This window comes from Hevea brasiliensis, chromosome 9 (genome assembly GCF_030052815.1).
Source record: "Hevea brasiliensis isolate MT/VB/25A 57/8 chromosome 9, ASM3005281v1, whole genome shotgun sequence".
Taxonomy (NCBI): domain Eukaryota; kingdom Viridiplantae; phylum Streptophyta; class Magnoliopsida; order Malpighiales; family Euphorbiaceae; genus Hevea; species Hevea brasiliensis.
Genome location: NC_079501.1, coordinates 7,663,864 through 7,691,705, shown reverse-complemented (window position 1 = coordinate 7,691,705; position 27,842 = coordinate 7,663,864). Strand labels below are relative to the sequence as shown.

General features: G+C 34.3%; 4 protein-coding genes across 6 annotated transcripts; 1 reads left to right on the top strand and 3 right to left on the bottom strand.

Annotated features, from left to right (window-relative positions):
- Positions 1–3,059: 3,059 nt before the first annotated feature.
- Positions 3,060–4,059, bottom strand: LOC110650054 (uncharacterized). Its single transcript, XM_021804846.2, has 2 exons — positions 3,629–4,059; positions 3,060–3,532 (listed from the first exon to the last, which is right to left on the bottom strand). The coding sequence occupies exons 1-2, from the start codon at positions 3,914–3,916 to the stop codon at positions 3,260–3,262; spliced, it is 561 nt and encodes a 186-aa protein (XP_021660538.2). The 5' UTR covers positions 3,917–4,059; the 3' UTR covers positions 3,060–3,259.
- Positions 4,060–4,409: 350 nt separating this feature from the next.
- On the bottom strand, positions 4,410–11,242 carry LOC110650061 (auxin response factor 23). 3 transcript variants are annotated; one of them, XM_058152679.1, is made up of 15 exons: positions 10,432–11,240; positions 9,688–9,800; positions 8,886–8,981; positions 8,698–8,754; positions 8,367–8,525; positions 7,968–8,064; positions 7,622–7,712; positions 7,256–7,420; positions 6,967–7,086; positions 6,620–6,704; positions 6,359–6,530; positions 5,769–6,210; positions 5,561–5,651; positions 4,875–5,062; positions 4,410–4,783 (listed from the first exon to the last, which is right to left on the bottom strand). In XM_058152679.1, exons 1-15 carry the CDS (start codon positions 10,535–10,537, stop codon positions 4,711–4,713), a joined length of 2,055 nt encoding a protein of 684 aa, XP_058008662.1. In that variant the 5' UTR covers positions 10,538–11,240; the 3' UTR covers positions 4,410–4,710. The 3 variants fall into 3 exon arrangements, with proteins under 3 accessions (XP_058008662.1, XP_058008661.1, XP_021660547.2); XM_058152678.1 differs by having other exon boundaries at positions 5,561–6,210; positions 10,432–11,242; XM_021804855.2 differs by having other exon boundaries at positions 5,561–6,210; positions 7,968–8,052.
- Positions 11,243–15,746: 4,504 nt separating this feature from the next.
- Positions 15,747–24,693, top strand: LOC110650057 (protease Do-like 2, chloroplastic). Its single transcript, XM_021804848.2, has 21 exons — positions 15,747–16,049; positions 16,146–16,292; positions 16,394–16,444; positions 17,043–17,116; positions 17,350–17,413; positions 17,652–17,696; positions 18,979–19,086; positions 19,653–19,730; positions 19,867–19,933; positions 20,114–20,172; positions 20,325–20,424; positions 21,174–21,253; positions 22,155–22,211; positions 22,675–22,778; positions 22,935–23,022; positions 23,137–23,222; positions 23,363–23,387; positions 23,488–23,559; positions 23,731–23,781; positions 23,862–23,922; positions 24,005–24,693. The coding sequence occupies exons 1-21, from the start codon at positions 15,855–15,857 to the stop codon at positions 24,250–24,252; spliced, it is 1,860 nt and encodes a 619-aa protein (XP_021660540.2). The 5' UTR covers positions 15,747–15,854; the 3' UTR covers positions 24,253–24,693.
- On the bottom strand, positions 24,610–27,195 carry LOC110650058 (probable indole-3-pyruvate monooxygenase YUCCA10). Its single transcript, XM_021804849.2, has 4 exons — positions 26,389–27,195; positions 26,034–26,267; positions 25,141–25,263; positions 24,610–25,043 (listed from the first exon to the last, which is right to left on the bottom strand). The coding sequence occupies exons 1-4, from the start codon at positions 26,998–27,000 to the stop codon at positions 24,879–24,881; spliced, it is 1,134 nt and encodes a 377-aa protein (XP_021660541.2). The 5' UTR covers positions 27,001–27,195; the 3' UTR covers positions 24,610–24,878.
- Positions 27,196–27,842: the final 647 nt, after the last annotated feature.

The following is a 27,842-nucleotide window of genomic DNA, read 5'->3' as shown; positions in this document are numbered from 1 at the left end:
ATTGACCCAACATTTAATAAACCATTAATATACTTAATAAGAATTCCATATCAACTACTATATCATCATTGAAGAAACCAAATAAAAAAACTCAAATTAGAGTTAATTGTCAAAAAAAAATATTAAATTTGCTAAATTTTGCAATTAAACTCTAAAATTTATTTAATTATCAATTAAACCCTCACATTTAATTAATATCTTAAATTGATCCAACCCTCAATAAAGTGTTAATATGTATTACTTGAAAGATAATTATAATGGCTTTTATTTTGATTATTTTAATTAGAAGTTACACTTTATAAGTTTGTTGATAACTGATATTAATAGGTAATTGATTTAAAATAATAATTGTTCTTTCCTCCAATAGTTTAATTCACCTTGTGAATGGCCGAGAAAAAAAGCTATTAACACATTTGTTTCAGCAAAAAAAATGCTTTTAAGAAAAGAGTTATAAAGTTAAGAGAGATTATCAATAAAATCACTAAGAAATAGATACAATTCAGTAAAAAAATATGGTCAAAATGATAACATTGATTAATGATTTGTAGGGCAAAGTTAAAGTGTTAACAAAACCAAAATAAAATAGTTTATATAATAAAAGAGTTAATTATGCAGAGGAGAAATAATTTAATTTTACTTTATTTTGCTATGTTTCTAATGTTGTATTATGTTGTTATGCATATGGATAGTAATAGTGAACAAACTTTATTAAATTGATTTAAATATATAAGTTGATTAGAATGACATAAAGTAATTATATTTGCAAAATAAAATTTCACTTATAATTTCTAATTTGTTAAAATATATTAATAATTTATTGACGATCAAATTTAAAATATCAATCAAACATAAAAATTTAATTGGCAATTATACCAACTTCAAAATTTAATAGCAAAATTGATTAATTTTATAGTTTTTTTTTTTGCAATTAACCCTATTTTAGGATTTCTAATGTAATTTTTTCAATAATGATATGAAACTCCAATAATTATATGACAATTGATATAAAACTCCACTTAAATATACTAATAATTTTTTAACATTCAAATTAATTTAAGATATTAATTAAATATAAAAATTTAATTGATAATTATATAAATTTTAAAATTTAATTATAAAACTTACTAAACTTCAAAATTTTTTTAATAATTAACTGATATATAAAATGAAAAAATAGTTAAAGAAAATAAAACCTTAACACTAAGTTAAACCTTTTTTTTTTGTTTTGTACTATATATTTTATTTATTTATTTATTTTAAATTATATTATAATATAAAAATAATTAATATAAAAGGCATTTACGTAGTTGTAATCTTGAAATCTTGCTAAAGAAAAATTCAAAGTACAAATGATTGGATTGTCCATAATTTATCCAGATACTGGAGTAGATGAAGAGCTGCAAGAGCGAGACCCACTAACATGTGCCAAGTCATGTACTGAAGGAGCCCGTGTTTAGATCTGGCGGCTCTTTATGCAGCATGCCCATGTGCATATTCACATCATATTTCAGACGAACATGACGCTTCAATAGTCACGTGATAGTTCTCATTCTCCAATACTAATTTCTCCTTTTTTTTTTTAGTAAAAGATTTTGAAGTTTTACGATTCATGCTATTGAATATTAATTTAATTAAAAAAATATATAAACAAAATATAAGGTTAGAAATTGCTATCATAATTCTTCAATACCTATCCGCCAATATGTTAAAGTTCTTAGAAAATTTGAGGAAATATCTGACCATAGCTCGTATTTTATTAATAATTGTAACAGCCAATAGTAAGAGAGATCGTCTTAACTAATTCTGATTATTAACCCAGTAGTAATCGACTAAACCTAATTTGACTTGCATGATATAAAGCTCATTCATTTCATTTTAGAAAACTAACAATGATGGTACACCAAACTATTGCTGAATATAGGCCGATATTCTGCAAATAATTCTTCACATAGTATCGTATGATCACAGGTGCAGAGAACATTTCTCCCATCACTAGACCTCAGATGAGATTAGTCGGACTAAAGAAAACAATTAGATCCTGACGGGGGCCCTCTAAACAGTTTACGTCACCAAATTTTCAATGTTTAATGTCATGGGGGCAATCAACTTCAAAATGCTTTGAAAAAAAAAAAAAAATCAACTTCAAAATGACTGGCAACGGTCCCTTTCCCCACAATTATGATGGTATCTAGATCCAGAAGTTACATATTCCTATTCCACATTAGCTGTAGGGTCGTCTTTGTTACCCAATATCATAAATTTGTTTTGACTCAAAATGATTACTCGGTTGACAATGCTGGCTTTCAAATTTAGAAATCTTATCTGACGAAAGGTTGTTCATGAGGATGAGGAATTGGTACTGGATAGGCCTATTAAATGAGTAGGTACGGCCAGGTTTGGGTTAGGCTCAATTGGGCCTAGACTTTGCTCATTGACCAAGCTTTAAGCTTAGCTGAATAAAATCGATTGCCCCAGAAATTTATTGGGTTGGGTCAGCTCCAAAATCGATATCCCAGGACAGGCCCATTTTGAAAGTGAGCTTGATAGTGCATATTGGGCCAGGAAAGCAAGCAGGCATCCCAGGCCCGTGAACACTGACTTTAATATCAAGACCATACCTAGCAAAGGCTAGCTAAACATTTGTGTCGAAAATTTTTATTCCTTTTGGAATGTTCAGGCGAGGAATGGGGATGCCTACTAAGAGGCTTTACACTAGGCATAAGAGCACCATTACCTTATACTGATATTTGATATCTATAAGCTATAAAAGGAGCCCTAAGAATTCAAACTCTAGACCATCAAGTCAGAGATCTTGATGCTATATCAGAGAACTACTCGGCTTGAAAATTCAAATTTACAGGTGAAATTCCAAAAAAAATTCTATCTCTAATACAATAAAGCCCCTTTACCAACCAAGGGCCTTGGTGTTAGTGACAACAGAACTGTCTATCCCTTGCAGATAGAAACAACAATTAAAATCCATCATATAATCAAATCCCTTTGCTGGCATGTCCTTACTTTAAACATCATTATTCTTACTCGTACTTGCTTAAGCAGTATTTTCACTTTAGGATCCCGCGTTTAATAATGCACTTATGAACATATAAATGCATGAACAGTTCCACAAAACATATAAGGGGGCGTATAATTCAGCAAAATCATATAGTTCTGTGTGCATAATGCTCAAATTAGACGGCATACATGCATAGAAGCATTGCAGCAACGATACTGGCCTAGAAAATAATAGGGTATCTAATAATCAGAAATTTTTACCTTGAAGCTCTATGCGTTGGGCAATCAAATTCACAGCAGCATTTGCCGAGGAAAATGCCCCATGAAAGCTTTCTTGATAGGAAATGGATTCCAATTCTCTAGCCATCTTCAACAAAATTTCACCCAGGTCCGTCCGTTTCCCTACCAAAGAGTCGTAGTATGACTGGGCAGCAACCTTACTGATTTCCACGTTCGTTTCCTCAGGGCAGTACTCATCATCCAGCCATTTGTGCAGCGTCACCCTAAGCCACTCTGATTCCTGCACGCGCCGTTGAAGGCGTTTGATTCGCAAACCAAAAAATTAAAAAAAAAAAAAGAAAGATCCCTAAAATTTTTCGAAGAGGGGAAATTGTACCTGGAGAGCCTTGGAAGGGAGCAACCAATTGTCGGGAACACGTAGGTCTTGAACTTGCGCTTCGGGGTCATCTTTATCGTCTTCTTGGCTGCTTTGTGGATGTGAAGGAGACTGATATCTGAAAATGGTGGTCGAAAATTGGGGTTGTATGGGAGGCCGAATCGGTTTTGAATTAGAGGTGACAGGGAAATGAAGCTCAACTATAACAATTGGGGGACTAAGACGGGTAATTGAGGAAGGCAAGATAAGATTGTGGCATTTTGAGGTTGATAGTCGGCATAGGTTCATGGTTTCGAATTTTATTATCCTTTGGCGGTGGCGGGAAGGCGAAATGAGAGCATTCAGTATTCCAAATTTTAGGTGGAGACTGCAATGGATTTCGGATTTGTCAGTTATCCCTTGGACATTCCGGATAATACGGATTTTCGATTATCCTTCCAGTCAAAAATGGAACGACGTCGTGGTAAACTTAATCGAAAATTTTGCGACGTCGTTTGAAACAAATAAATGCTGTTTGCATGTGAGACCCCCATGGGATAATCCATGAATAACATTAGCCCTAAGTCAAATGAACTGGAAAAAAAAAATAAATAAATAAAAATAATAAATAAAGGTTAAGGAGTGAACTAAGGTTAAGTACCTATTTATTTGAGTTATCTAAATCGTTTGAATTCCATGTACTAATAATGGTACAGAACAAAATTTTTATAATCATGTGATGTTAAAAAATTGGAACTCACAAGAATGAAGAATCTGTATGAAAGACAGACCACTCTGCACGTTGCAATAAAAAGGGCATAATCCCAAATTGAAACCTTCAAACATAAAGAAGCATCAACATTATTTGGTGTCTATGTTCTGCAAACTGCGATCCCATTTAGGATCATCGCCATAAATATCACACATATTACTGCATGAGGATAAAGTGCATTCACACAAAGCAACTTGACCTAGAGTTATCGTACAGATGACACAAAGTGACCAAGATCACACTCTCTCATTTATTAATGGAATTGCCCAAAATCGAACCAGATGACACAAAGTGAATTGACCCAGAGTTATCATACAGACACTCGATTTGGTCAGTTTGCATTCAGCCTGCCAACATCTTCCTTTGAGCAGATGAACATCCTTCGGACCATACACAGGAATTCCCTGCAGGTACAATATCACCAAATTAATAAATAGCTAAACCATTAGAGATCTACACGCTAGAACATTTCTTTTTTGCACTTTTGTACTTAACTGCCATGGATAATCTCCAATCAGCATCATGTCCCCTTCATCATCAGTGTATGTTACCTGCCATTCCCTGCTCCCATCAATCAAGCTTCCCCTGAAGTCGAACATTTGATCAAGTTCACGAATGAGATCCTCATAACCATCAAATCGAGTGAGGTCAACTGATCTTCTAGCAGCTCCATATTTGAGCACCTGATAATTCTCTTAAATTTAGAATCTCATTAAGACTGAGTGCCCAGCCATTTAATTCGAAATGAGCACTATCATATCCTCAAACCCAAATTAGCGCCCTCATTAATGTGTATAGTTGCTTCATAATGAGACCAAAACCCAGCATGCAGCTTTCCTAAAGTGGAGTTCAACAACATTTTCCTTCTTCTTCTTTATATATTTATAACATAACTTATTCCCCATTGATGTTCCTTCTTTGAAACATGAACTTACATATTTGAAAATGGGTTCTGCCAAGAGGAAATGTGACCTAAACATTTACTGTGTTCCATCAACAACAATGCTGTTAATTATTTTATAAGATATTTTATATAAGATTATCAAAATATGATACATTTAATCTGTTAAATATTCTATCATAGAACTTATATATATATATATATAATTTTAGCTAGTTTTTGTCCATGAACCACCCTAAGTCAAAAACTACACAAAGAAGAGGTAAGAGAATAAGAGTACCTCTGTGCAATTCAGATTGGTGGCAGAACAATAGTTCTTGCATTGATTTTCTGGGCTAATGCCAGAAGGACTCTTGGATTGCTCTGAAATGCTGCATTGAGACATTTGAAGAACAGAATAAAGACTTTTGTGGTCACTATAATTGGCAACTTGTGGTGAAGGGAGCTCCGGTGGACTTTTAACTAAATTGACTCCAAAAAGCATGTACCTGCCACCACCATTTGGTGGTGTATGTGGAACTTCAGTTGCATCCTTCAGTTCTGAAGTTCTCAAGTCCTGAGACACAGAATTGTAAGAGCTGACCTTCAGAACTGACAAGTTTCTGCTTCTCATGGTGTTTTCAGGGTCTCCATAAGAGCTGAGTGGAGGGCAACAGCAACTAGGAAGACCCAACCTTGTTATGTTTCCACCAGGAAATAAAACAGTACCACTGGGACACGGATAATATGGGCCATGCACTGAAAAATGCAGCTGATTCCCTAATCCCACTGGTTTGTTGTTCGAATCAGGATTTTTTGGAATCAAATGTGATATTAGTGGTGGTTTAAGTGCACCCAAATCATCAACAACCATGTCACCCTTTTCTTGACCTTGAAAGACCTCTGACTGATTTTGGGTTGCATGCTCAACCGGACCATGCAATAAGCCAGCTACATAAAGATACTTTGATTAGCCAAAACACAAATAGCATAAACAAGCACGAAAGAAACTTCCAATTCTCTAAAAGTTAGGAGAAAGGAGAAACCCTAAAGAAAAAAGAAAAGTTGACCAAGAAAATGATAAATAGGAAGTACTTACCATCCCTGACCATGCTAGGAAACAAGCACAATGATACATCCTTTGGACACAACCTCTTTGATGGGTGTTGAAGAGAAATGCACTTTCTTTTTACAGTTTCTATTGGCTCAATGTTCCAAGGAGAAACTCTTTCTGGACGTGAAAATCCATCCGATGTAGGATCCCATTTGACCTGAGAGGATCACATTATTTAAATTATTCCAATAGATACTGTCCAAGAGGCCAGAAAGTGTCTTTGGCATCATAAACACAGATTTTCACCTTAAGACTTCTCCATTCTGAATTAGGCCATCGAATGTGATCAACAACTTCATTGCCAACAATTGTGCCTTCAAATCTCTCAATCCTTTGAATAGAATGATTACATTAGGTTAACAGATGCTAAAAGCAAAAGAAATGTTTCAAATAACCAACTTACATGCCAAAACTATATATTTCCATCTTTGCAGTTACTGTTAAAACATGTACAGGCCACTGTAATGTTGGAAATATTCCTATAGAGCTATTTAGTACAAATTACAGTAATATGTCATACGATAGGCAAATTCAGGAGCTCAAAAAATAAACTGAACAGTGAAAAGAGCTAAATGTTTCACAAGGCTTTGCACCTCTGTTCTGGACATTCTTCACCTTCAAACAGCATTCTGAACCTTGTCCCAACAGAATAGTCGATTTCAGCAGACTTCACATATTGATCAAAAGGAATAATGAATTCATTAGGACTTATCCTACAAAAAGGCACATAACAAGTCGTGCTTAGAACTTACAAATATAGGGCTGCCCAGTATAATAGCTTGAAATTAGTGTTATAACCTTTTTTGGAAAAATCAACTGTTGGATTGACTAATTGAACCAGAACCGGCCTGTGGCCAGCACTACATATGACTATTAGCTTACCAAGGATGGTAGTACACAGTAAACATGGTTCCAGTGTTAGTGGCATGTAAGGCAGTGGCCAAAATCCCATGTTGCATGCTATGGGCAGAGATGACTGCCGTTGATACATTGTTCTGTAATTTCAAAGCACGGCGAATCCCAATGCAAAGTTCTCCATGTTCTCCTCTGGAGAAAATTTACTATTATTCCTATGACAGATAGAGATATTTATAAAACTGAAACAGCAAATAGTAAATTGTTCTAAAACTCAACTTTGAATACAAATACATTAAACATCATTCATGACCGGATAAATTTGCAAACTTCACATCCTAAATATGGAGTCCTTGGAACATAGACAAGCATGCATGTGGATGAGAGAGAGACCTAAGGAAGATAAATGCATCCCCAGCAACAAGCTTTTTTGACGTCACAAATGCGCTCCAACCAGTTGTAAGCAAGTGCCTCTTTGGCTGACCTACATTTGTGTTTAATAAAACAAGAAATTTGATTCAGAAGGTCAAGATAGAAAAATCTTGTTACAGTAGTCATTTGGAACTTGTGAACTACCAACAATATCCACATGTTGATGAAAAATGTCCATTCATGCACTCTTTGGAAGAAACAAGAGCAGGGCCAAATGATGTGATCCAATAGACAGAAAAAAAGAAAATGCTATGAAAATGGAAATTATTTTGTACTATAATAAATGTTGAAGTTAAGGAAAAGATACCCCGAAAAACATGACGGAAGCACCATTCTGAACCATGCAAGTCCCTTGCAAGAAGTTTCTGTTCTGGGGGATCTTTAGACATGTCCTGCACCACCAACTATAACATATAAAATTGTTCTTCTTTCAGATCTCTTGCAACATGCTTCATAAAGTAAAATTTATTCCACAAGAAAATAGCTCACTGAACCCAATGGCAACCTCTTGCATAATGCCAAGGTGCTATATAATCAATTGTTATAGACAACTTGAATAATAGAAGAGCTCAATGGAATTACCAAACCCAATGAAATCATATAGTTAATGGTTAAAAGAAGAAAAGAAACCTAACTAAAATAAGTGGCAATATTTATGGTATTACTCATTATGTTCTCATTAGGAAATCACAAAAAGGTTACCAACCATGGGTGGAAGGAACTCCTCAGCATGTCGCTTTAGAACAGAGAATCCACCATGCGTGCTTGTGTCAGAAGATGTGAGTTTCTTGCTAAAAGATAGCGCATAAGTTTTGCGAGGCAAGGGCTGGGAATTTCCATCCTCCTCTGAGCTTAGCCAGTCTTGCTGCAAGGAACTACAGTATTAAACATGAATTTCCACTATAAAAACAATGAATATTTATGTAATTATGTGTAGCAATAAGATCTTAATTTAAATAGCTAAACCCCTGATTGTGACATTGTATGAGCATACACAGCAAAGTATAAAAGATTCAATCAGCATCTCAGTAACTAACCTTTGCCTCTGGAAGCAAAGTTATTTGGGCAAACACTTCATCTGTTGCAGCTTCAGCCTACAAACCACCACAAAAAATGTTTCAACTTAGTATCCAGAAGTCAGAAACCAAGTGCCCATCTGTGTGTCTCAATTCAAACACAATGTTGAAAGTGAACAAACATACAATGAGCAATGAATATGGCATACCTTTAGTTGCACGCAGACAACCTTGCAGATGATCATGGAAGGTAAATTGTAGATAGGCATTTCCATGATACCATCTTGGTTCATGTATGCCTCAACCTAGCGGATAACAGAACACCAAAATTTAAATCTACTAAAATCGCAAAAGCAAGCAAAATAATATATAGTCTACAAAGTTATGTCAGATTAGGCTAATATCATATGAGTAGTCCCTTATGTGAGCACAAGTTTAGTTGAATAGTAAACAATATGATAAATTCAATTGAACTTGTATCGAACCCATATAATTTAACTAATAAATTCAATTGAATTTTGTTTTGCTGAATAAATAAAAAAGTTAATTAATTAAAATCTCAAGAAATCCAACATCTTTTGGTTAGAATTGCATTTCTAGTGTCATTTCTGTTCCTAAAACCAAATAAAACGGATTCCACTAAATAAAGGGTTCCAAAACATGAGAAACAAGATAGAATTAAATTTAGTTGCAAAAGGTGTCCAATCACGAGTGCACTAGAATTGAAATCATCCTAATTTGAGACCCAGATGAATTAAGCACAGTAATACAGAATTATCTTTAAAAATCAAATATGGTTATAAAAATGACTTAGGGTGATGATTCATTGATTCTAATCCTTGCATTGAGAACTCGTTGCTGTGCAAAAACAGGCTAGAATAACTTCCATTTCAATAGGATGAAAAAAGAAGAATTGACACAAAACCAGGAGAAAAAGGAAGAATTGACGCAAAACCAGGAGAAAAAGGAATGTAACAGTGCAAAATACAGGGAAGAGCACTAGTACAGAACCTGTTCCGCGTGACCTTGAGGGAAGTAGACAACCTTCTCCCCAGCGCGGGGTACATACACAATGGGACCGGCACACGCGTGCCATAGTTCGGTATACAGGTCATCTTTATCACCTGAGACACAAAAGGTAAAAATTAATTAATTAAAAATAAATAAACAATCAGAAACTATCCAATAAAGAAAGAAAAAACTGTAACGAAACTAAAAATACACCATTTCAGCAATTGATTGGAGAGAGAGGATCGAAAATTGGAGTGAAATACAAAAGAAGAACTAGGAAGACAAATGGGTGATGGTAACTAGGAATTTGATATCCTCAACTGAAGCTCCAAAGAAAATAGAACAGCAGCAAAATTCCACAACTGTATGGAGAAGCGTAAAAAAACCCAAACTCCAACGGTTTATGACAGAAAAAGTGTTCCCATTGAACAAATTCAAAATATAAAATGGCTAGCAAATGATCAGAAACCAGTATTTCTTTAGTCCACGAAGACAACCATGCATCCGATGACATAATAAAACTCAAACCCCTTATTTTTTTTTTTATAAACCTTAAATTTCTGACTACAGTAAAATCGAGCATGTAATAAAATAAATAAATAATATAAAAAAAGGAAAATATAAAAATTAAGAGCGATCAGTCCTCCATGTGCAGGAGACCACCAAGCTAGCACACATCATAAAAGCGAAGGGGAGATGACAGAGGAAGCGTGGAAAAAAACGAAGAAGAGAGCGAGAGGTTACCATGATGGTTGTTAGGAGGCAAGCCATCGGCGATACAGTTTGTAGTCTCATCACGAACCTCGTTGCTCGACTCCACAACTTCACCAACAACATTACCCTTAACCATTTCTATCTGTCTCTCTGTTTTCCAATGTGGATAGGAAAGTAGGAGGAAAACCAAAATCAAGGAAAAGGAAGAAGAGTACAGTCTGCAGCCGCTAGAAGAAGACAAAGAAGGAGCCAGAGAGAGTACTTGACAAGCAGTTGTCCTGAATCCACCCAAAGAACGTGCAACGTGGCGCGACCTAAATTTTCACCCACCTCCTCCGCCACTCTCTTTAACAAACTTTATCAACTAAACAGTAATGCAAATGTAACGTTCAATTATTATCCGTTTCCTTCTTTTTTTTTTTTTTTTTTGAAGTTCTATGGGGGAAGGGATGAGAGATGGGTGGTGCTTGCGCAGCTACTGCGAGTATTGAAGTGCCCTGGGGGAGAGACGGCGGTTGTGCACCTGTAAAGCGTGGCCTGACACTTTGTGTGTGTGTGTGTGTGTGTGTGTGTTGGGGTGGGGGGGAGAAGGTCGTTTGTGCCTCCTTTTGGACACAGCAGTACTATTTCATCGTCTCTGGACAGGTGGTAATTTGTTGGGTTGGCGATATTTGCTAGCTTTGATCACCGATGACTTCTATGTGGTTCTTTTTGCCTGCATTTTAACCTTCACATTCCTTTTTCCTTTTCCTGGCTTTCTCCGCCCCCATTTTTCTCTTTTTCTCCACTCTTATTTTAATTTTTTGTCCGCAAACACCGCCACCCATCCTCGGCCGCATATTTTTTCATTCTACATTTGTGCTTTCATGTGTCATGTGTGCTCTTAATACTTGCTGCCCATATGATCGCTGATCCCTACTACTGTTGCCTTGCAATAATTATAATTAATTTTCACGTCATAATTGTTACTTAATTGTAGTCAAACAAAATTGAAAATTAAAATAACAATTTATGGTCTCCTTTTTTACTTTATTAGTCCATAAATAAAATCTCCATATTCTGCAGACAAATATACCACACTTCAATTTATGAGCCTAATTATATAAAAAAAATTAAAATTTTGCATAAATATATCATATAATTTAAATCTTAGTATTTTGATAGCTAAAATTTAATTTTTGAAATTAATTACAATAAATTTATTTAATTATTAAATTCACGTAAAAAATAGTATTTTATGTGCTCTCATATTCTATTTTAAGTGATATATTGGAAAAAAAATTATTTCACTTTATTTATTGTTTTAAAAAATTAAAAAAAATATTAATTATTTTTTTTCTAACTTTACTTTTGTCTATTATTATTATTTTCACTATATTTATTTATTCATTCTTTATCATCTTTTTATATTTTAAGGGTATTTTAAGGATAAAAGAATACAGGACAAGTAATTATTCATAGTTGAAATAGCTTGACCATAATATATACTAGTTGATCTGGGAATGATACTATTATTTTCCTTATCTATTCTTATTTGTTTCGGCCCTTCCGTTGAGAGCCAAAACCAAGATTTGTGAGAGTTGCGCCTCCCTCAGAACGCATAGTAAAAAGACAAAACTGCCTGGAGCAATTACAGCTCAGAAAGCGACACGCCTTTGAAAATAGCTGGCGCTATTAATGGAATCTGCAGGTTCGTAGCTTGGAAAGGATTCGGTAAAAGTCAAGAAACTCAGCTCAGCCTCCGCCCTAAGTTTAACGCCGTCGCTACCAATCTGTTTCTTGTCATTCTGCTGACACCCGACGATGCTGAAACAAGCAGGTTCCGACAAAACAATTAGTTCAACGAATGTCATGTTTCGTTTAAGAACTAGGCCAATTTACGCTTACCTTGTTGATCTGTCTGCAAATATGGATAATGCGTCTTGTTCTATATTAAGGGTATATTTGGTATTATCACTTAAAATTTTTATTAATATACGTATACATTGAAATGTTAAATATATTAAAAACTACTATTTAAATTAATTTAAATTTAATATATGTAATTATAAAAAATTTTATTTAAAAAAAAATAAATTGAAGGGAAAGACAATATAAAATTTTCGTTATTCAGTTGGGAATGAAAACAATGCGATGTCATTCTAGATCTGCTAACCTGATTGATAAAATTATTCCACGTTAATTCCGGTGTGATCGGATTATCACTTCGCTAAGCAGATTCTTCGGCCTTCACAGGAAGTCCTAAATGCTGTCTCGGGTCATAATTCTCTTGAGAGACTGAATTCCTTACGAAATGACATTTGGAAGTTACCTCTTCCAAGGAAACTGACCAGTTTTCTGTGGAGCTTGTATAAGGAGAAATTACCAAACGTTCCCAAAGAAGTGCAAATTCTATAGCAGTCCAGAATCTCACAGTCACACTTTACTTGATCGTCCCAAAGTAAAGGTATTTTGGTTGCTTTCGCCTCTTCAATTACGATCCTATGATTTAAATGGTTTCTCGATGATGGATATTTGGTCAAAATTAGTGTCTCATCTTCAAAGTTAGGAAAACGGCACTGATCTCATCACCCTGCTGGTTTTCCTCCTCTGGCACTTACGGAATGGTAGGAACGCACAAATTTTTAACCACCAAACCATTCCACATCAAATTGCCATCTCTTCGACCATTGACCACTTTGAAGATTTCAAAGAGGCCCAGGATCAAGTCAAAAGCTCAAGAGAGAATTCAGCATTCTAGTTATACTGAAGAGTTTGTCAACTCCTAAATGCTGCCTAATGTTAATAGCATTAAGTTTAACTTTGATGGAGCGGTCTGTAAATCTAGGAATCAATTTTTAATGGCCTCCATCGTCCGTAACTGCCATTGCTGGTCCTGTAAGATTGTTTAGAGTAACACTGATTCCCTAATTTTGGAAAGTATTACTTTTTGAGAAGCTCTCTTATTTGGTAGAGAAAGGTTTCAAAGATGTCATTGTGGAGCAGATTCTCAAATCCTTACTAAGATTTAGGCCATTGGTGGAGGAATAGCTCTTCTGCAAGTTAAGGGCATCATCTCTGGATCCTTATCGAATTCCTTTGATTTTATAACCTTCTTTTTTGTAAGGAGAAGTTGCAATAGTGCAGCTCATGCCCTTGCTCATCGAGTTTTGCATTGCTCTTCTTTCATTTCAAGCCCGACAGAGCAAATATTTTTCATTTCAGCACTTTTGCCATTATAATCATTCATTCTTTTATCTTCCACGAAACGAAAAGATCCCAACCGAGATTTTTATTCCTATATTTTAAAATATATTTTATTGTATTTTTTATTTTAATTGTAAAATATATATAATAAGAATATATTATTTATAAGAAAATATAAGAATAAATTAGTAAATAATGTAAACATAATTAATTCTGTTCAAAAAAATAATCACTTTATTTATATTTTTAATAAAATTTATATTATATATTATCTAGACAATTAGATATCAAATAATAGAGGTTAAGATATCCACACTCAATGGCGGAGCCAATGATTTGAATTTTTTGGATAAGGATATTAATTAATTAAACATTTTAGACATAATAAGTTTTCATATAATTAACTAAAAATAATTTAAAAAACTAATGAATGCGAATAAGAGAAACTAATAAGATTAAAAGTAAAATTTTCTGTTATGTGTAACAAAATACTATCAAAACTGTTGGAAAAGCTAAAATACAAATTTCAAAGTGCATTAATGTTGAGAAGCCTGTTTTAAGGCCACCTTGATGTTAGCCATCTAATGAGGGTGGTTTTTCTTTTAGTATTGATGCATCATTCGACTTGCTTCTTCCCAAGTTTAATATGGAATCCTTGCTAGTTTTCCTTTGAGTACGTTTTTTGATGGTTTAGCCAAATATTTTGCGTCTTTGTCTCCTTTAACAGCTAAAGTCATGGCATTCCGTAAAGCTCTTAGATATATTCATAACTATAATATGCAATCATGTTTTTTTAAAATTGATTCGTAGTAGCTAGTTCAGCTATTTATTTCTTTTTCGACATCGATTTTATGGGATATATAAATTTTCATTGAAGATATTAAAGCTTTTATATCTTGTAATTTTGATTTTATTTTAAACTTTATTCTTCGATATGTTAACATAAAAGTTAACTGAGTAGCCAATATAGATAGATTAAACTTATTAACCCTAGGTTGATTGTATAATCTTCCTCCCCAGTTATCCTCATTGTTGCAAGGATGTGTGTAAACATGCTTCTTTTCTTAAATTATATATTCCTATTATGAAAAAAAAAGAAGGGAAAAGGCTAGAAGGGACAAATGGTGAAAGAAAGAGAGAAGGGTCTAAGTCACTGTTGAGAAAGAAATGTTTGAGCTCTTCTTTAGAGGGCAATCTTATAAAACGACATCATCTATTGTAAATATTCAGTCAGTTTGGTCTTCTATTATTTTTTGTCAAAAAACCTAACCAAATTAAATACTAAAATTATTCAAACTCTAAAACTAAATCATGTTGCCTAAATCAAACAAACTAAACTGATTAAATTAAATTGTCCAATGCTAACCAAAAAAAAAAAAAACGACATACCCTTATACTAAACAATTCAGGCTCAATCCATCCTAAATTATAATATATATATATATATATATATAAAATAAATTTTATGTTAAAAACTTATAATTTTAAAATTTAAAATAAAAAATATTTTGTTTATTTATATTGCACGGGCTGGCTGAATCTGGATGGAGCCTTTGAAGCCCGGCTCGCAAATGACAAAGCCCAGTATCACTATATTTACTCTCCGTACCATTTAAGGGTAAATTATATAAATAATACCTCAATTATTTAAATTTTAATTTATAAGATAATTTTTTTTATTTTTAATTTAAGTAATATAAAATTTTTTTATGACTTTTAATAATAGGTTTTTAATTTTTTTATTGATGTGACACTTATTAAATTAAAAAGTTATATTTTTATTTTATTAATTTAATATTTATTAAAAAAAATTAATTATTATCTCCTTACTTATAATTTTAATGATTCAAATTACACATAGGACATTTAAATAATTCAAAATCTGCATACTAAAATTATAAATCCATGAGAATATAATTTTTTAATCTAATACAGGATAAGTCCGCATAAATGAAGACGACGTGTCTTCTGAAAAAAAAGGGCAAAAACGACGTGTTGTGGCCTAGAAATAGAAGAAAAGGCCCACAACATTTGAACTTTCAAGCGGGCTTCTGGCTCAATAACTGAAGCGTTCGGCCCGTCCATTTAAAGTACAGGTGAATAATTCTTCGCCATTGGAAAAGCAATCCCATTGGTCAAAAACACCTGGGCGCCAAAACCTGCAAACCTAATCCAATCCAATTTTAGTTAGGGGATAAGGAAGCTGCGAAAACTGGGGCATCACAGCTCAATTTAACTGTTCCATTTCCTCTACTAGCTGTTGCAGTATGGCCATAGCTGCCTCTACCTGCTGCTTCTCCGTGCTCACCTCCAGCGTTAAATTCTGCTGCTACTCTTCTCCCCAACACCGTCTCCTCTCGTCGCATCGAACAATTGGCTCCGTCGCTTCTAATGCTATCAATCACAAACGACGGCCATCGAAGCGAGGTTCCTCGTCGTCAATTGATAAGGCCAACAGAGATGTAAACCCTATTCGTTCTCTTTCTTTTTATATGACTTATTTTTAGTTCAAATTTATCTGTTGTTATCCAATTACGTCGTTCCTTTGGTACATTTAGAAAGAAGGCGCGTCGCATTATAAGTCGCCGGGGAAATCAAAAGATGAGAGGTACTATTCATGTGGCGACGGAGGAGAGAGGGGGAAAGCTCAGTCCATCGCTTATAAGTCGTTTGGAATGCAAAGTAGAGACAAGAAGGAGCATCAGGTTTGATCCTAACCGCTCCATTTTCAGTGCAGTTGCTTTGCTCATTTAGTACTAATTCATTGTAATTTTACAATTTTTTTTTTTTTTAAATCTATGTCCAGGCTGAAGCAGGGAATCTTCAGGAGGCGGCTTTTCTGAATGCGGTTGTTAAGGTAAAAATTAATAACTAATTTTGAATTCAATCTCTCTTATCTGGTAAAATGGAGCTAAGCACATCATGCCTTCCTTGTGGTGTTGTGCATGTCTGCTTTCCAGCATTTGTTTTTAGTGTATTGAGTGAATAGCCTAGACGTTTGTCTCGTTTCTTCTTTGCACAAATCATGTATTCTTAGATGCAAATATTCTGTAAATAATTTTGATAATTCTATATTTATCTTCTGTCTAGGTATTATTAATGACTTTTTGTTCTTATCCAGTTATTTTGTTTTACTAAATTACACAGATGAGTAGTTGGATTTGGGATTATACAGTTAGCACTAATTTTCTGTCAGCTGATGCCCCATGTGTAAAGTGTTCATTCTGTAGTCTCATCTAAACTAAAGTGCAGTATGCTGTACCGAGGATGATTGAAACTTGAAAGATTGTGTTCTTAACTACTTGCAGGAGAAATTTCGACCTAAATACACGTGTATATGGTTAAATGTTTGTATGCATTTTATTTTTCTTTAGAAATTAAAAAATTCCATTCTATAGTTTTGGATGCTTTGCTCTTTGCTAGTGTAAAACATCTTGTTTCTTTGATTTGTCTAGGTTTACTGCACTCATACTGCACCTGATTATTCTCTTCCTTGGCAAAAACAAAGACAATACACAAGCACTGGGAGGTGAGTTTTATTATTTTAGTTTTATCTGTGAAATCTTCTGTAATCTATTTTATTCCATGCTACTTTTATTTTTGGTTGTTTCAAAAGAAATTACCGAGTCGCTGTTGGTTCTTTAAAATTTTTATGTTTGATTGCTATTAGCACATGGTTAATTTTGCATATATTCTTTTTTAATGTTATTGACTATATTCTATTAAGCTGGTTATTCATTTGTTTTTAAATTTCTTGTGCAGTGCTTTTATGATTGGGAATGGAAAACTTTTGACGAATGCACATTGTGTTGAATATGACACACAAGTAACCTACTTTCCCAGGACTTTTTATGAATTTAATCGACGTAGTTGTCAATATTCTTCCATTTCATATCACATACAAGTAGTTCCATCTGCCTATGCATAATGGTTAGGGGGAGTGGCGGCTGTTCTCTAAGAATCCTAATTATTCACAGCCTCTTGTCAATTATCCATGTTTTTTAGCACTTTGTAATATGATGTGTGGATACAGATTGTCCAATTAACCATTTTATGTGTTGCAGGTGAAAGTGAAGAGAAGAGGAGATGATACCAAATATGTGGCTAAGGTACTTGACTTCTATGTTCTTTAAAAGCTGTAAGATCTTTAATAGTTTGCAATAAAATATGCTTAATTTCTATATTTGTGGTTGAACATAACATTGAAAAAATTACTAAGCGGTTTGTTCTCCATAGTATTTGAAGGCAGAAAAGCCTTAAATCTTAAAGTGGAGAGAGATTAATTACTAAAGGTTATGCATGGTACTCTTAGAATAATTATACTATGTTATATGGTAGTGAGTGTTGGGCACTGAAAGAGTCGTATGCATCTAAGATAAGAGTTGCAGAGATGAGAATGTTAAGGTGGATGAGTAGTCATACTAGACTAGATAAAGTCCGTAATGAGAGTATTAGAGAAAAGGTAGGAGTTGTGCCAATTGAAGATAAGTTGAGAGAAGGGAGATTGAGGTGGTTTGGTCATGTGAAGCGTAGACATACGGAGGCTCCAGTTAGACAAATAGAGCACATTAGGTTAGAGGATAGAAAGAAAAAAAGGGGTAGACCTAAATTGACTTGGAGGAGAGTAGTACAACATGACCTAGAAGCATTACACATTTCTGAGGATTTAACCCAAAATCGTTCAGAGTGGAGAAAGCGAATCCATATAGCCGACCCCAAATTTTTGGGATAAAAGCTTAGTTGAGTTGAGTATTGAGTATACCCGAATCTGATTATTATTAATATTATCTGTCAGAATTTTACTGCATAATTTCAAAGCCTCCTTTTAGAAAAATTGCAGACAGTCTATCATGCTGGTAATAAAATTTATGATCCTTTCATCCTGTCAAAGTGTCATCAGTCATGTATTTTTCTCAAAGTTCTTGTGCTTTTGTACACAAAGATTGAGTGTAAGCAAAGGAGATAAACTAATACAAGTACAGAGAGTATTATTGTACGGGAACAACAATTTTGAGTTATTTGACTATGACTAGCTCATAATTCTCAGCGGAGAGTAGTCACATTTTTAAAAATCTTTCTGCATTGATTTGCATATTTATATATTATAGGTAATCAAACCCTAATCTTGGTAAACCTACAGAGTTGCATTTTGTTGTGGATGTGATTCTTACATGCTCCAATTCTGTCTGACAACATTTGTCTTTGAGCTCCTGAATGTCCTTGGGGTTTTTCATTTGTCTTTTGCATTTCACCCAGCAAACCTAATAGGAAGATTTGAATTTGCCATTGATTAATGAATGCTTACTCAAGCTGCTATGTTTGAGATGTTTATCCCTATGGGGTATTGGTAAGATTTTACAACTTAATTTCCTCTCAGTGATTTAAATGCAGGTGTTAGCCAGAGGTGTTGATTGTGATATAGCTTTACTTTCAATAGAAAATGAGGAATTTTGGGAAGGATCTGAACCACTACATTTTGGACGGTTGCCCCGTCTTCAGGTTTAAATGTTCTCTTTCATGTACTCGTGGCATCATTCTGTGCTTTTGTGGGTGTGTGTTTGTGTGTTTTATTTCCATGTTTATGGATCTTTTCGATTTTGCATTTGCAGCTGCTTTAAATTATCATGCTTTTTCTTAAATGATTAGACTTCAGAGTATTAAATATTTGAGATGAATCTCATGATCTTTTAAAGTTGTAAAAATGAAGCAGCATCAGTTATATGATTGTATAAGTTATTTATCTACAAAACCAAACCAACATCAAATATGACATCATGACCGATACTATATATTTGTTACAAATGCATTGGCGTTGATCAAATCCCCTCTTCCCTTCTTGGAAAAGAAACCCTTTTGGTTGTTGTTATGGTGGCTATTTTGAAATTTACCCCTACTGAGTTTATGTAGCTTTGTAAGTTTTGAAAATGCAAAATTGATTACTCAGTCATCTGTAGTAATATGAAATTATTCTAATCTATAAGTTGGATATTCATGTTTTGTGCTTTATGCATTTCTTTCTGGAACCTTTTTTCAACTATTTTTTATACTTATTTTGACATGGGCAGGATGCAGTGACTGTTGTGGGATATCCCCTCGGAGGAGACACCATTTCAGTGACAAAGGGAGTTGTATCACGCATAGAGGTTTGATTTATCCCACAGTGAAACCTATGACTTATTACTGTTTGGACATGTCACATATAGTCATTTGATATCTTTAGCAGTGTCTTTGAGCAGTATGTTTGAATAAATTCGCCATACATTTTGTTTAACACTTCAGGTTACATCATATGCTCATGGATCATCTGACTTGTTGGGTATTCAAATTGATGCTGCAATAAATCCTGGTTTGTAGATATTCTGTTTTTCTAATCTTTGCGTTAACATTGCTTAGTTTATGCATCTGCATGTTGGAAATTGCTATTTTGATTCATCACAATGACAGCTCTTCCCCTGTCCCGTGTTCTCTTTCTCTCTCTCTCTTTTATTTCTTGTGATAGCCACTGCTTATACCTGCTAGATTTTAGGTAATAGTGGTGGTCCTGCATTCAATGACCATGGGGAGTGCATTGGAGTGGCATTTCAGGTGCGTTCTCTGGCATGCATCATGCTTGTTAGTAAAAGTCTTCATAGTCTAATCAACTGGAAGCTTATCTGTTGCTATTGTTTGCAAAATATGTTGTTCTTTTACTTGTAATTTCCCTTTCCTTATTATGTTTTGTGAGACACTTCTTTTAGGTTTACAGATCTGAAGAAGCTGAGAATATTGGATATGTGATTCCAACAACAGTTGTGTCTCACTTTCTGGATGACTATGAGAGGAATGGGAAATACACCGGTGAGATGCCTTCATTTCTCACATATATTCATATGGTGAATTTTTCATATTTCTATTCTGAATTTTCTTATATTTTAACTTAATGTGCGTAAATAAGACATTGGCAAGTAATGAGGTGCTTGTCGATCTTAAGGGCCAAGCATCTATACAAATTTCTTTTCTGATTTTGACTGAAATTCAGAGATAGAACTGTTTGTTATAAAACTATCATAGATGAATTGTTGGTGTTTTCATCATCATTGGTCAATTTGCTTTCTATAGTTTCCACCTATTGGCTCTCTATAGGATCCACCTTGTAAGTTATATATTTTACATGGTCTATAAGATCACCTCCTTATCTGGTCTTTGCGTCTACAAAGGCTTTTTTCCAGTTATTGTTGTGGAGATATTATGCCTTTCCATAATTCCATCTCTGTGCTTCGGAAACTTCAAACAAGTAAATTTATCTAAGTGCTGATTTTGATAATTGATGTTTAATAGTATTATGAATGGATTTTTGTCCACTTCCTGCTGCTTTCTTGACTAAATGACTAATCCTTTTTGCTTTTTGATCCGTATGGTGGTATTTATTGTTTCCATTTTAATGCAAAACTAGCTTCGAGTTTGATAATGCGAACTGATAATGGATTGTTCTAGAAAATGTTTTCCCCCTTTAGAAACCTAAAATTAAATCCTAAATAATGTAAAATACCTTAAATAATAATGAAAAAAAAATCCTAATTTAATTCCTTGTGATCTTCATCTTCCAGGCTTTCCCTGCCTTGGTGTACTGCTGCAAAAGTTGGAGAATCCAGCATTGCGAGCGTGCTTAAAAGTACAGTCTAATGAGGTGTGTCATTATCATTTATCAAATATCAAAATTTATCTGATGTAACAGTCTGCTACAATTTGCTTTCAGGTTACCCATAATTTTCATTTGCTCTATCCTGTCTTTCAAAGGGTGTGTTTTCGGTGATTCATGCTAACACTTTCAAGTTACGTTTAAAACTTCCTAGAGTGACGGAGGGCTAGTTTGTTGGTTGTGCTAAAATTGGTTTGTTGATGAATGGAGTGAGGAATTTGGGGAAGAATGGAGTGGGACAATAGGATGGCTAAACATGAGATGTGTTGTAGTGGATGAAAGTAGTTGAGGTGTAGGGTAGATGTTATGAAGATGCTGAGAAGTGAGGAGGAACTTTGATTGTGAAATTTGTGATAAAGATATTAACTTTGAAATTGCACTTTCTTCAAATATGTTGTCGTTCAAACCTCAAGTTTAGCATATGAATCATTACATCAAAGTTGAATAAAATGTTCACTGGGACTTATTTTATGATCATTGAATGGTTGTATATGCTTGCACATCCCATAAACAATTTTCTTAAGTTCTACACAAGGAATGGAAAAATCATTTGTGTTATGTGACATGCAAGCAGAGGTCTTTCTGGTGGATGTAGGGGTGAGAAACTTGCACATTTTAAAGCACATCGAATGTGAGGTTCAATTTTTTGTGGACATGGAAAATGGACAAGTTGATTCATACATAGCCTTTGCTTAATTTTTTTTTCATGTTCTTTGAGAATTTTATCAGTCCAAATTTCATTTGCAAGCTTTATTTGACCGGTATTTTTCCTTTTTCTTCCCTTCCTACATATGATGCATCTTACACAAGTTTGCAATATCATTACTTCATTGTGACTTGATGGCATGAATGTGCCACACAGTTTCCTCATATGGTATGGCTTGTGCAGGGTGTGCTGGTACGGCGAGTTGAGCCAACCTCTGATGCAAATAATGTCTTAAAGGAGGTAAACTGGCCAGTATAGTTTCAAAAGGTTGCTTTGCTGGAGTTGCATGTATTCTGGTCTTGTTAAAGTCACCCAGAAAGGGACCCTGAATTGTCATGATAGTTTTCCTCAAGATTATCAATCTAACTTGTCTTTAATGAATACAAAAATTTGTGAATGAGAAAGTACTGAAAAGGCAGTCATAAAAGAAAATTCTATAGCAGTATGATGTGTTACTTGTAAAACGATCTGAATCAAGCTGAGCGCTATTAGAAACTATTCCAATTAGGCCAATTTAATTTAGATCTAGTCCATGTTGGTATGAATTTATAACCCCTTTCATTTTTTTCTCATTGGCTACTGCAGGCGTGTCTCCTGTATTATCATTGTGTGATGTGACTACGCTGGGAAACCAATTAAACAGCATTATTTTATTTTTCCGCCCTTCTTTTATTCTGAAATTTGATGCTGCTGTTATTTTCAGGGGGACGTGATTGTAAGCTTTGATGATGTTCATGTTGGGTGTGAAGGAACTGTGCCATTCCGATCAAATGAGCGCATTGCATTTCGTTACCTTATTAGTCAAAAGTAAAGCTCTTTATTCTGGTGCCAAAAAATGATTCCAAAATGCTACTTTTGTTTACTTAATTACTTCTCTGCTCATTTTACTCTGTAAAAGTGTGTTAACTATGATATTTAGGCTTGATATCATTAATCATATGTGTAACCATGCCTTTTACACAGGTTTGCTGGTGATGTGGCAGAACTTGGCATCATCAGAGCAGGTTCGTTCATGAAGGTTAAAGTGGTTTTGAATCCTAGAGTCCATTTGGTAATGCTACTAGAAACTTGGCTTTTTACATGATATTTTAGTTTATTCCATCATTTCAATTAATTTTTATGTTTTGAGGCTTACTAATTTCATTTGCTATGTCCTTGCTTCAAGGTTCCCTATCATGTTGATGGAAGTCAGCCTTCTTATATAATAATTGCTGGTTTGGTGTTTACCCCTCTGTCAGAACCACTGATAGAGTATGTAATGCTTTTAAGGCACTTTTGCAATGTGTGCAAACCTTTTTGTGGATATAATTCTTGGTGCAAGCAATACGCTAATACTTTTTTCTATAATTATTATTATTTGTAATTTTCCTCTTCTTCTTTCCCAATGACAGTGAGGAGTGTGAAGACTCTATAGGGGTAAGTAGCAAAAAATGGGGGACATATCTAATCAAAATACAGATTGCTTGCTTTTTGTTTTTATTTAAAAGGTAATTTGATTTTGAATTTGAATGCTCAGTTGAAACTACTAGCAAAAGCACGGTACACTTTGGCAAAGTTCAAAGGAGAACAAATTGTTATCCTATCACAGGTAAGTTTTATGCTGTCTCATCTGACAATAGCTTATAATCCCTTCTGCATTCAATTTTTCTTGTGGTGTTAATGGTAGCAACTCTTCTGCTCTGAATGCATTCATTAAAGAAGGATACGATCCTATTTTATGGATTAGTTGTTTTTTTTTTTTTTCCCCCTTTTCTGATAGGTCCTAGCAAATGAAGTCAACATTGGATATGAGGATATGAGCAATCAGCAGGCAAGTTATCTATTTACATTTGGTTTGCCAATGCCTTCTGGTTTATATGCATTACAAACTTAAGGGAGAAAACATTTCAGGTTTTGAAGTTCAACGGTACTCGAATAAAAAACATTCATCACCTAGCCTACCTCTTTGATTGTAAGTGGTGTAACATCTCTTTTCTATATTCTGTGATTTTTCAACAGCACTTTGGTTCTTAAGTCTATGTGCCGTTGATCAGCATGCAAGGACAGATATTTAGTGTTTGAGTTTGAAGACAACTATATTGCTGTGATGGAGAGGGAAGCAGCTAGTGCCTCTGCATCCTACATACTCAGAGATTATGGGATTCCATCTGAACGATCTCCTGATCTATCGGAGCCATATGCCGACTCACCATCAGATAAGCAAGTAATAGAACACGATCCTCTTGGTGACAGCCCGGTTTCAAACCTGGAAATTGGCTTAGATGGACTCCTGTGGGCGTAACTGTCAAATGTTGCCAGGTCCATTTTAATTTATTAGGGCACCCTTAGTTGGGAAGCATGGCGACAGCCTACAAATTAGCTACCGATGGCATGCCAGGGCTTCTGCTCATTTTAAGAGCCCTTGTAAGGGCTGTTATTGAGGTTTTTGGTTCTTTGTTTTTACTCTCTTCTTTTCCCCTTTTCTGGGTGGGTGAGTGATGTAGTTTTTTCAAATCGATTTTAAACCAAATTTCATTTTTATCTTATCAGTTTTTTTTTTTTTTTTCACTTTTTGATAAAGCATTTTTATCTTTTCGTCAGAGAGCATAGTTGTGTGCAGGAGATCTGCAATCGGGCTTGAAATTATTGGCTGTAATAATTTGAGATAATGGATATTTGAATTATTTAATCATTCAATTTAATACAAAATAAAGAGCATTGAGCAACATCCAGTTTCAGATAAGTCAGAACTGGCCCATAATTTCACGTTTATTTTGGTTGTTGCAAATGTCTAAGTGATACGCTTAGAATTAAAGAGCATTAGCATTGCCAGGGATTTTGGGTTGTTGGAAGGATGTGCCTGTGCTTGCTCTGTAGGCTATTAGAAAGCTAAACTCCTTGTGACACAAGCTTCTTATGTAACCTTTCTCATACAAGTGACTTGATGTCGTCAGACGTGTTTTGTGCATCTGCACTAGCTCCATACAATCCTCTCCTTGACAATCCAATACAGTATAAACCCTTCTTTCCCTTCCAGTGGTTTGGGTACCGTGGCTTCGGTATTCCATCCTCATTCAAAAGGTAATCATCTCCCTGATCACAAAAAAAGACCATGTACATGAATACAAACATTGCCTTTGGCTTTATATGTTTTGAAAAAAAAAAATTTTTTTTCCTTTCTAATAATTACCTTCAGCCATTTATTTGTTGATCTTTTGAATCCAGTACAAAAAATGATTGCGTCAAACGAGTGTGACCTGCCATTCTCAAAGAGTACCTCATTTCCTCTTATATTTTGTATTGCAGGCAAGACCTGCATACACAACACGATTGGCTTTTGTAAACAAATGAACGCTCTGAAGTTGATGCAATAAGGTGAGAGCTTAAAAATGACAAATTGAAAAGTTATGACTAATTATTATTGAAGTAAAAACCTAAAAGGCTTTTAAATTACTATTAGACAATCAACTTATTATTATTATTATTATTATTTTTTTGGTCTTCTTTAAAAGTTAATAGAGTCGCTAAGTTACAAAACTGCACTCAATGGCTAACAATAACATACTCTTTGACGGTAACGCATGTCATTTTAAATGCATGATAGTAATCAATATGATATATAACAGTTATGGGATCTTAATCAAAGATATGATGATTGGCAGTTGATAGGTTTTTTAAAAAAAAAAAAAACAACTAAAAACCAAATATTAAAATTGTTATAAAATATTTGCAAGCCATTTATTTATTGCTAACCTCTTTAGACTTTAGCAAACAAGCAATTGACTAATATTTAATAAGTGGTTAACATCGTACACAGTAAGCCAACAGATTCAAGATATTATAGGAAGGCTTTCTCAAGAAGTAACTTTGTTTTCCAATAAAAGAAAAAAAATTGAAGAAGAGGAAGAAGAAAAGGAGGAGAAATTCAACACCATATTTTTAAAATTCTCTCTTTTGACAAAAGGACTTTTTGAGAAATGAAAAGTCACTTTAACATGAGACATTGTAGCAGAAATTTAGGGTAGATAATTGTCAAAAAGTCTCAAATTTCAATTATATTATATGCTAATGCTTGGTACTTACTTGAATCTCTCCGGCCTTGATCTTATCGAAGGTACCCACATCAAAAATAGGATACTTGCCGTAAGCAACTTTCATGAAGAAGGGACCCTCTGTAGCCCTTCTCATCCCATAATTGGTCAAGTCTCCGTATACAAACTTGCTAAACAACACCATCAGTGAGTCCACAATTCCCAATGAAAAATACTTCAACATAACCAAGCCCAAGTGCACCATCTCCCTAGATAGAATGTGAACCTGCAGCATGCACATATCTATTAATTAATTCTCCAATACTAAATCATCAATTTATAATTAATTAACATAATTGTGATTATCGAAAACTTAAGTACTGCTTGATTATTTATATATGTTTTACCGGGCTTCGAACAACAATGGATGTTCTGGCACCATGGTTTGCCAGGTCTAGAGCAATCTCCATACCAGAATTACCAGACCCAACAACCAAAACATTCTTGTCTCTATAAGCCTTGCCATTTCCGAACTGAGTAGAGTGCAGAGCATCACCTGTGAAACTATTCAATCCTTCAACCTCAGGTATGAAAGGATTGCAAGCTTCTCCACTTGCCACCACCAAAAACCTAGCAGAGTATTCCTCAGTCTCGCTGGAACTCACATTCCTGACCATAACCTTCCATTTCTTGGTGGCTTCATCGTAGCTGGCCGACTCCACACATCTTTGGTAGATAGGAGAAATCTTGAAATGAGAAACGTAGTGATCTAGATATTTGATGAAATGATCTTTAGGGATATAAGTGGGAGAGGAGGCAGGGAAAGGCATGTGAGGGAGCTCGCAGAATTGCTTTTTTAAGTGAAGGTGCAGACGATCATATGAATATTTCTTCCAAAGAGAAGCGAAACAATCTTCCCTTTCCAGGATGATGTGAGGGATTGAATGCTGGTTTAGGCATGCCGAAGTGGCTAGACCGGAGGGGCCAGCTCCTACTATGATTGCTACTGGATCTTGCATTTTCTTGGGTGATTTGGAGTATGCCTTCTTTCGGTTTGGATTTGCAAGTGCAAGAGGAGACCTAATGGAGTTGGCCTAATTTATAAGCTTACTCCTTACTTCCTGGGAGGACTTCGTACGCCATTTCAACCAAACAAGGACGTAGTGGTTGAAGAACCAAAGATGTGCATTTGATTTGAGTAATTTGAAGGAAATTAAATGGATAGTTATAATATTATATATATTGAGTAATTTTTTATTATAGAATTTTTTTTATGCGTTTTATTTATTTTTATTTTATTATTGAGTTTCATTATGAAATTGTTACTATAATAATTCATTATATAATTATTTTTTGAAATTAATTACTTAGTGTAACGTAGCTGATTTTGCTTGCTCAATATTAAAGAAAAATGGAGTGTAGACCAAGAAAGTTATTAATTGAAAATGACTTAAAATTGGTTTCTGCCCATATTAGGGGTAAAGGAAATTGAGATGTGATATTTCAAATAAAATAAAATAAAATAAAAGTAGTTTAAAAATTTTGATGGCTTAAATTTTATTTAGTGACTAAAGATATATTACTTTGAGTTCTCACTCTCCCAATTTCATTATTAAAAAAAAAAATTAAAAGGACCACATTAATTAATTTAATTTGGTTTCTTATGACCCGTTCCATTTCGACTTTCCTTTTCAAATTTGATGAAAACAAATAAAAGCATGTGTTCTCATTATTAGGGCTGAAGTCTTCCACACCTTGAATAAGCCAATGGAGTGTTTTTGAAATGGCTTCAAAATTCTAAAGATAAGATAATGAAATGTCAAGTCTTCAAATCAAACCTTCTATGTTGAAATATGAGATA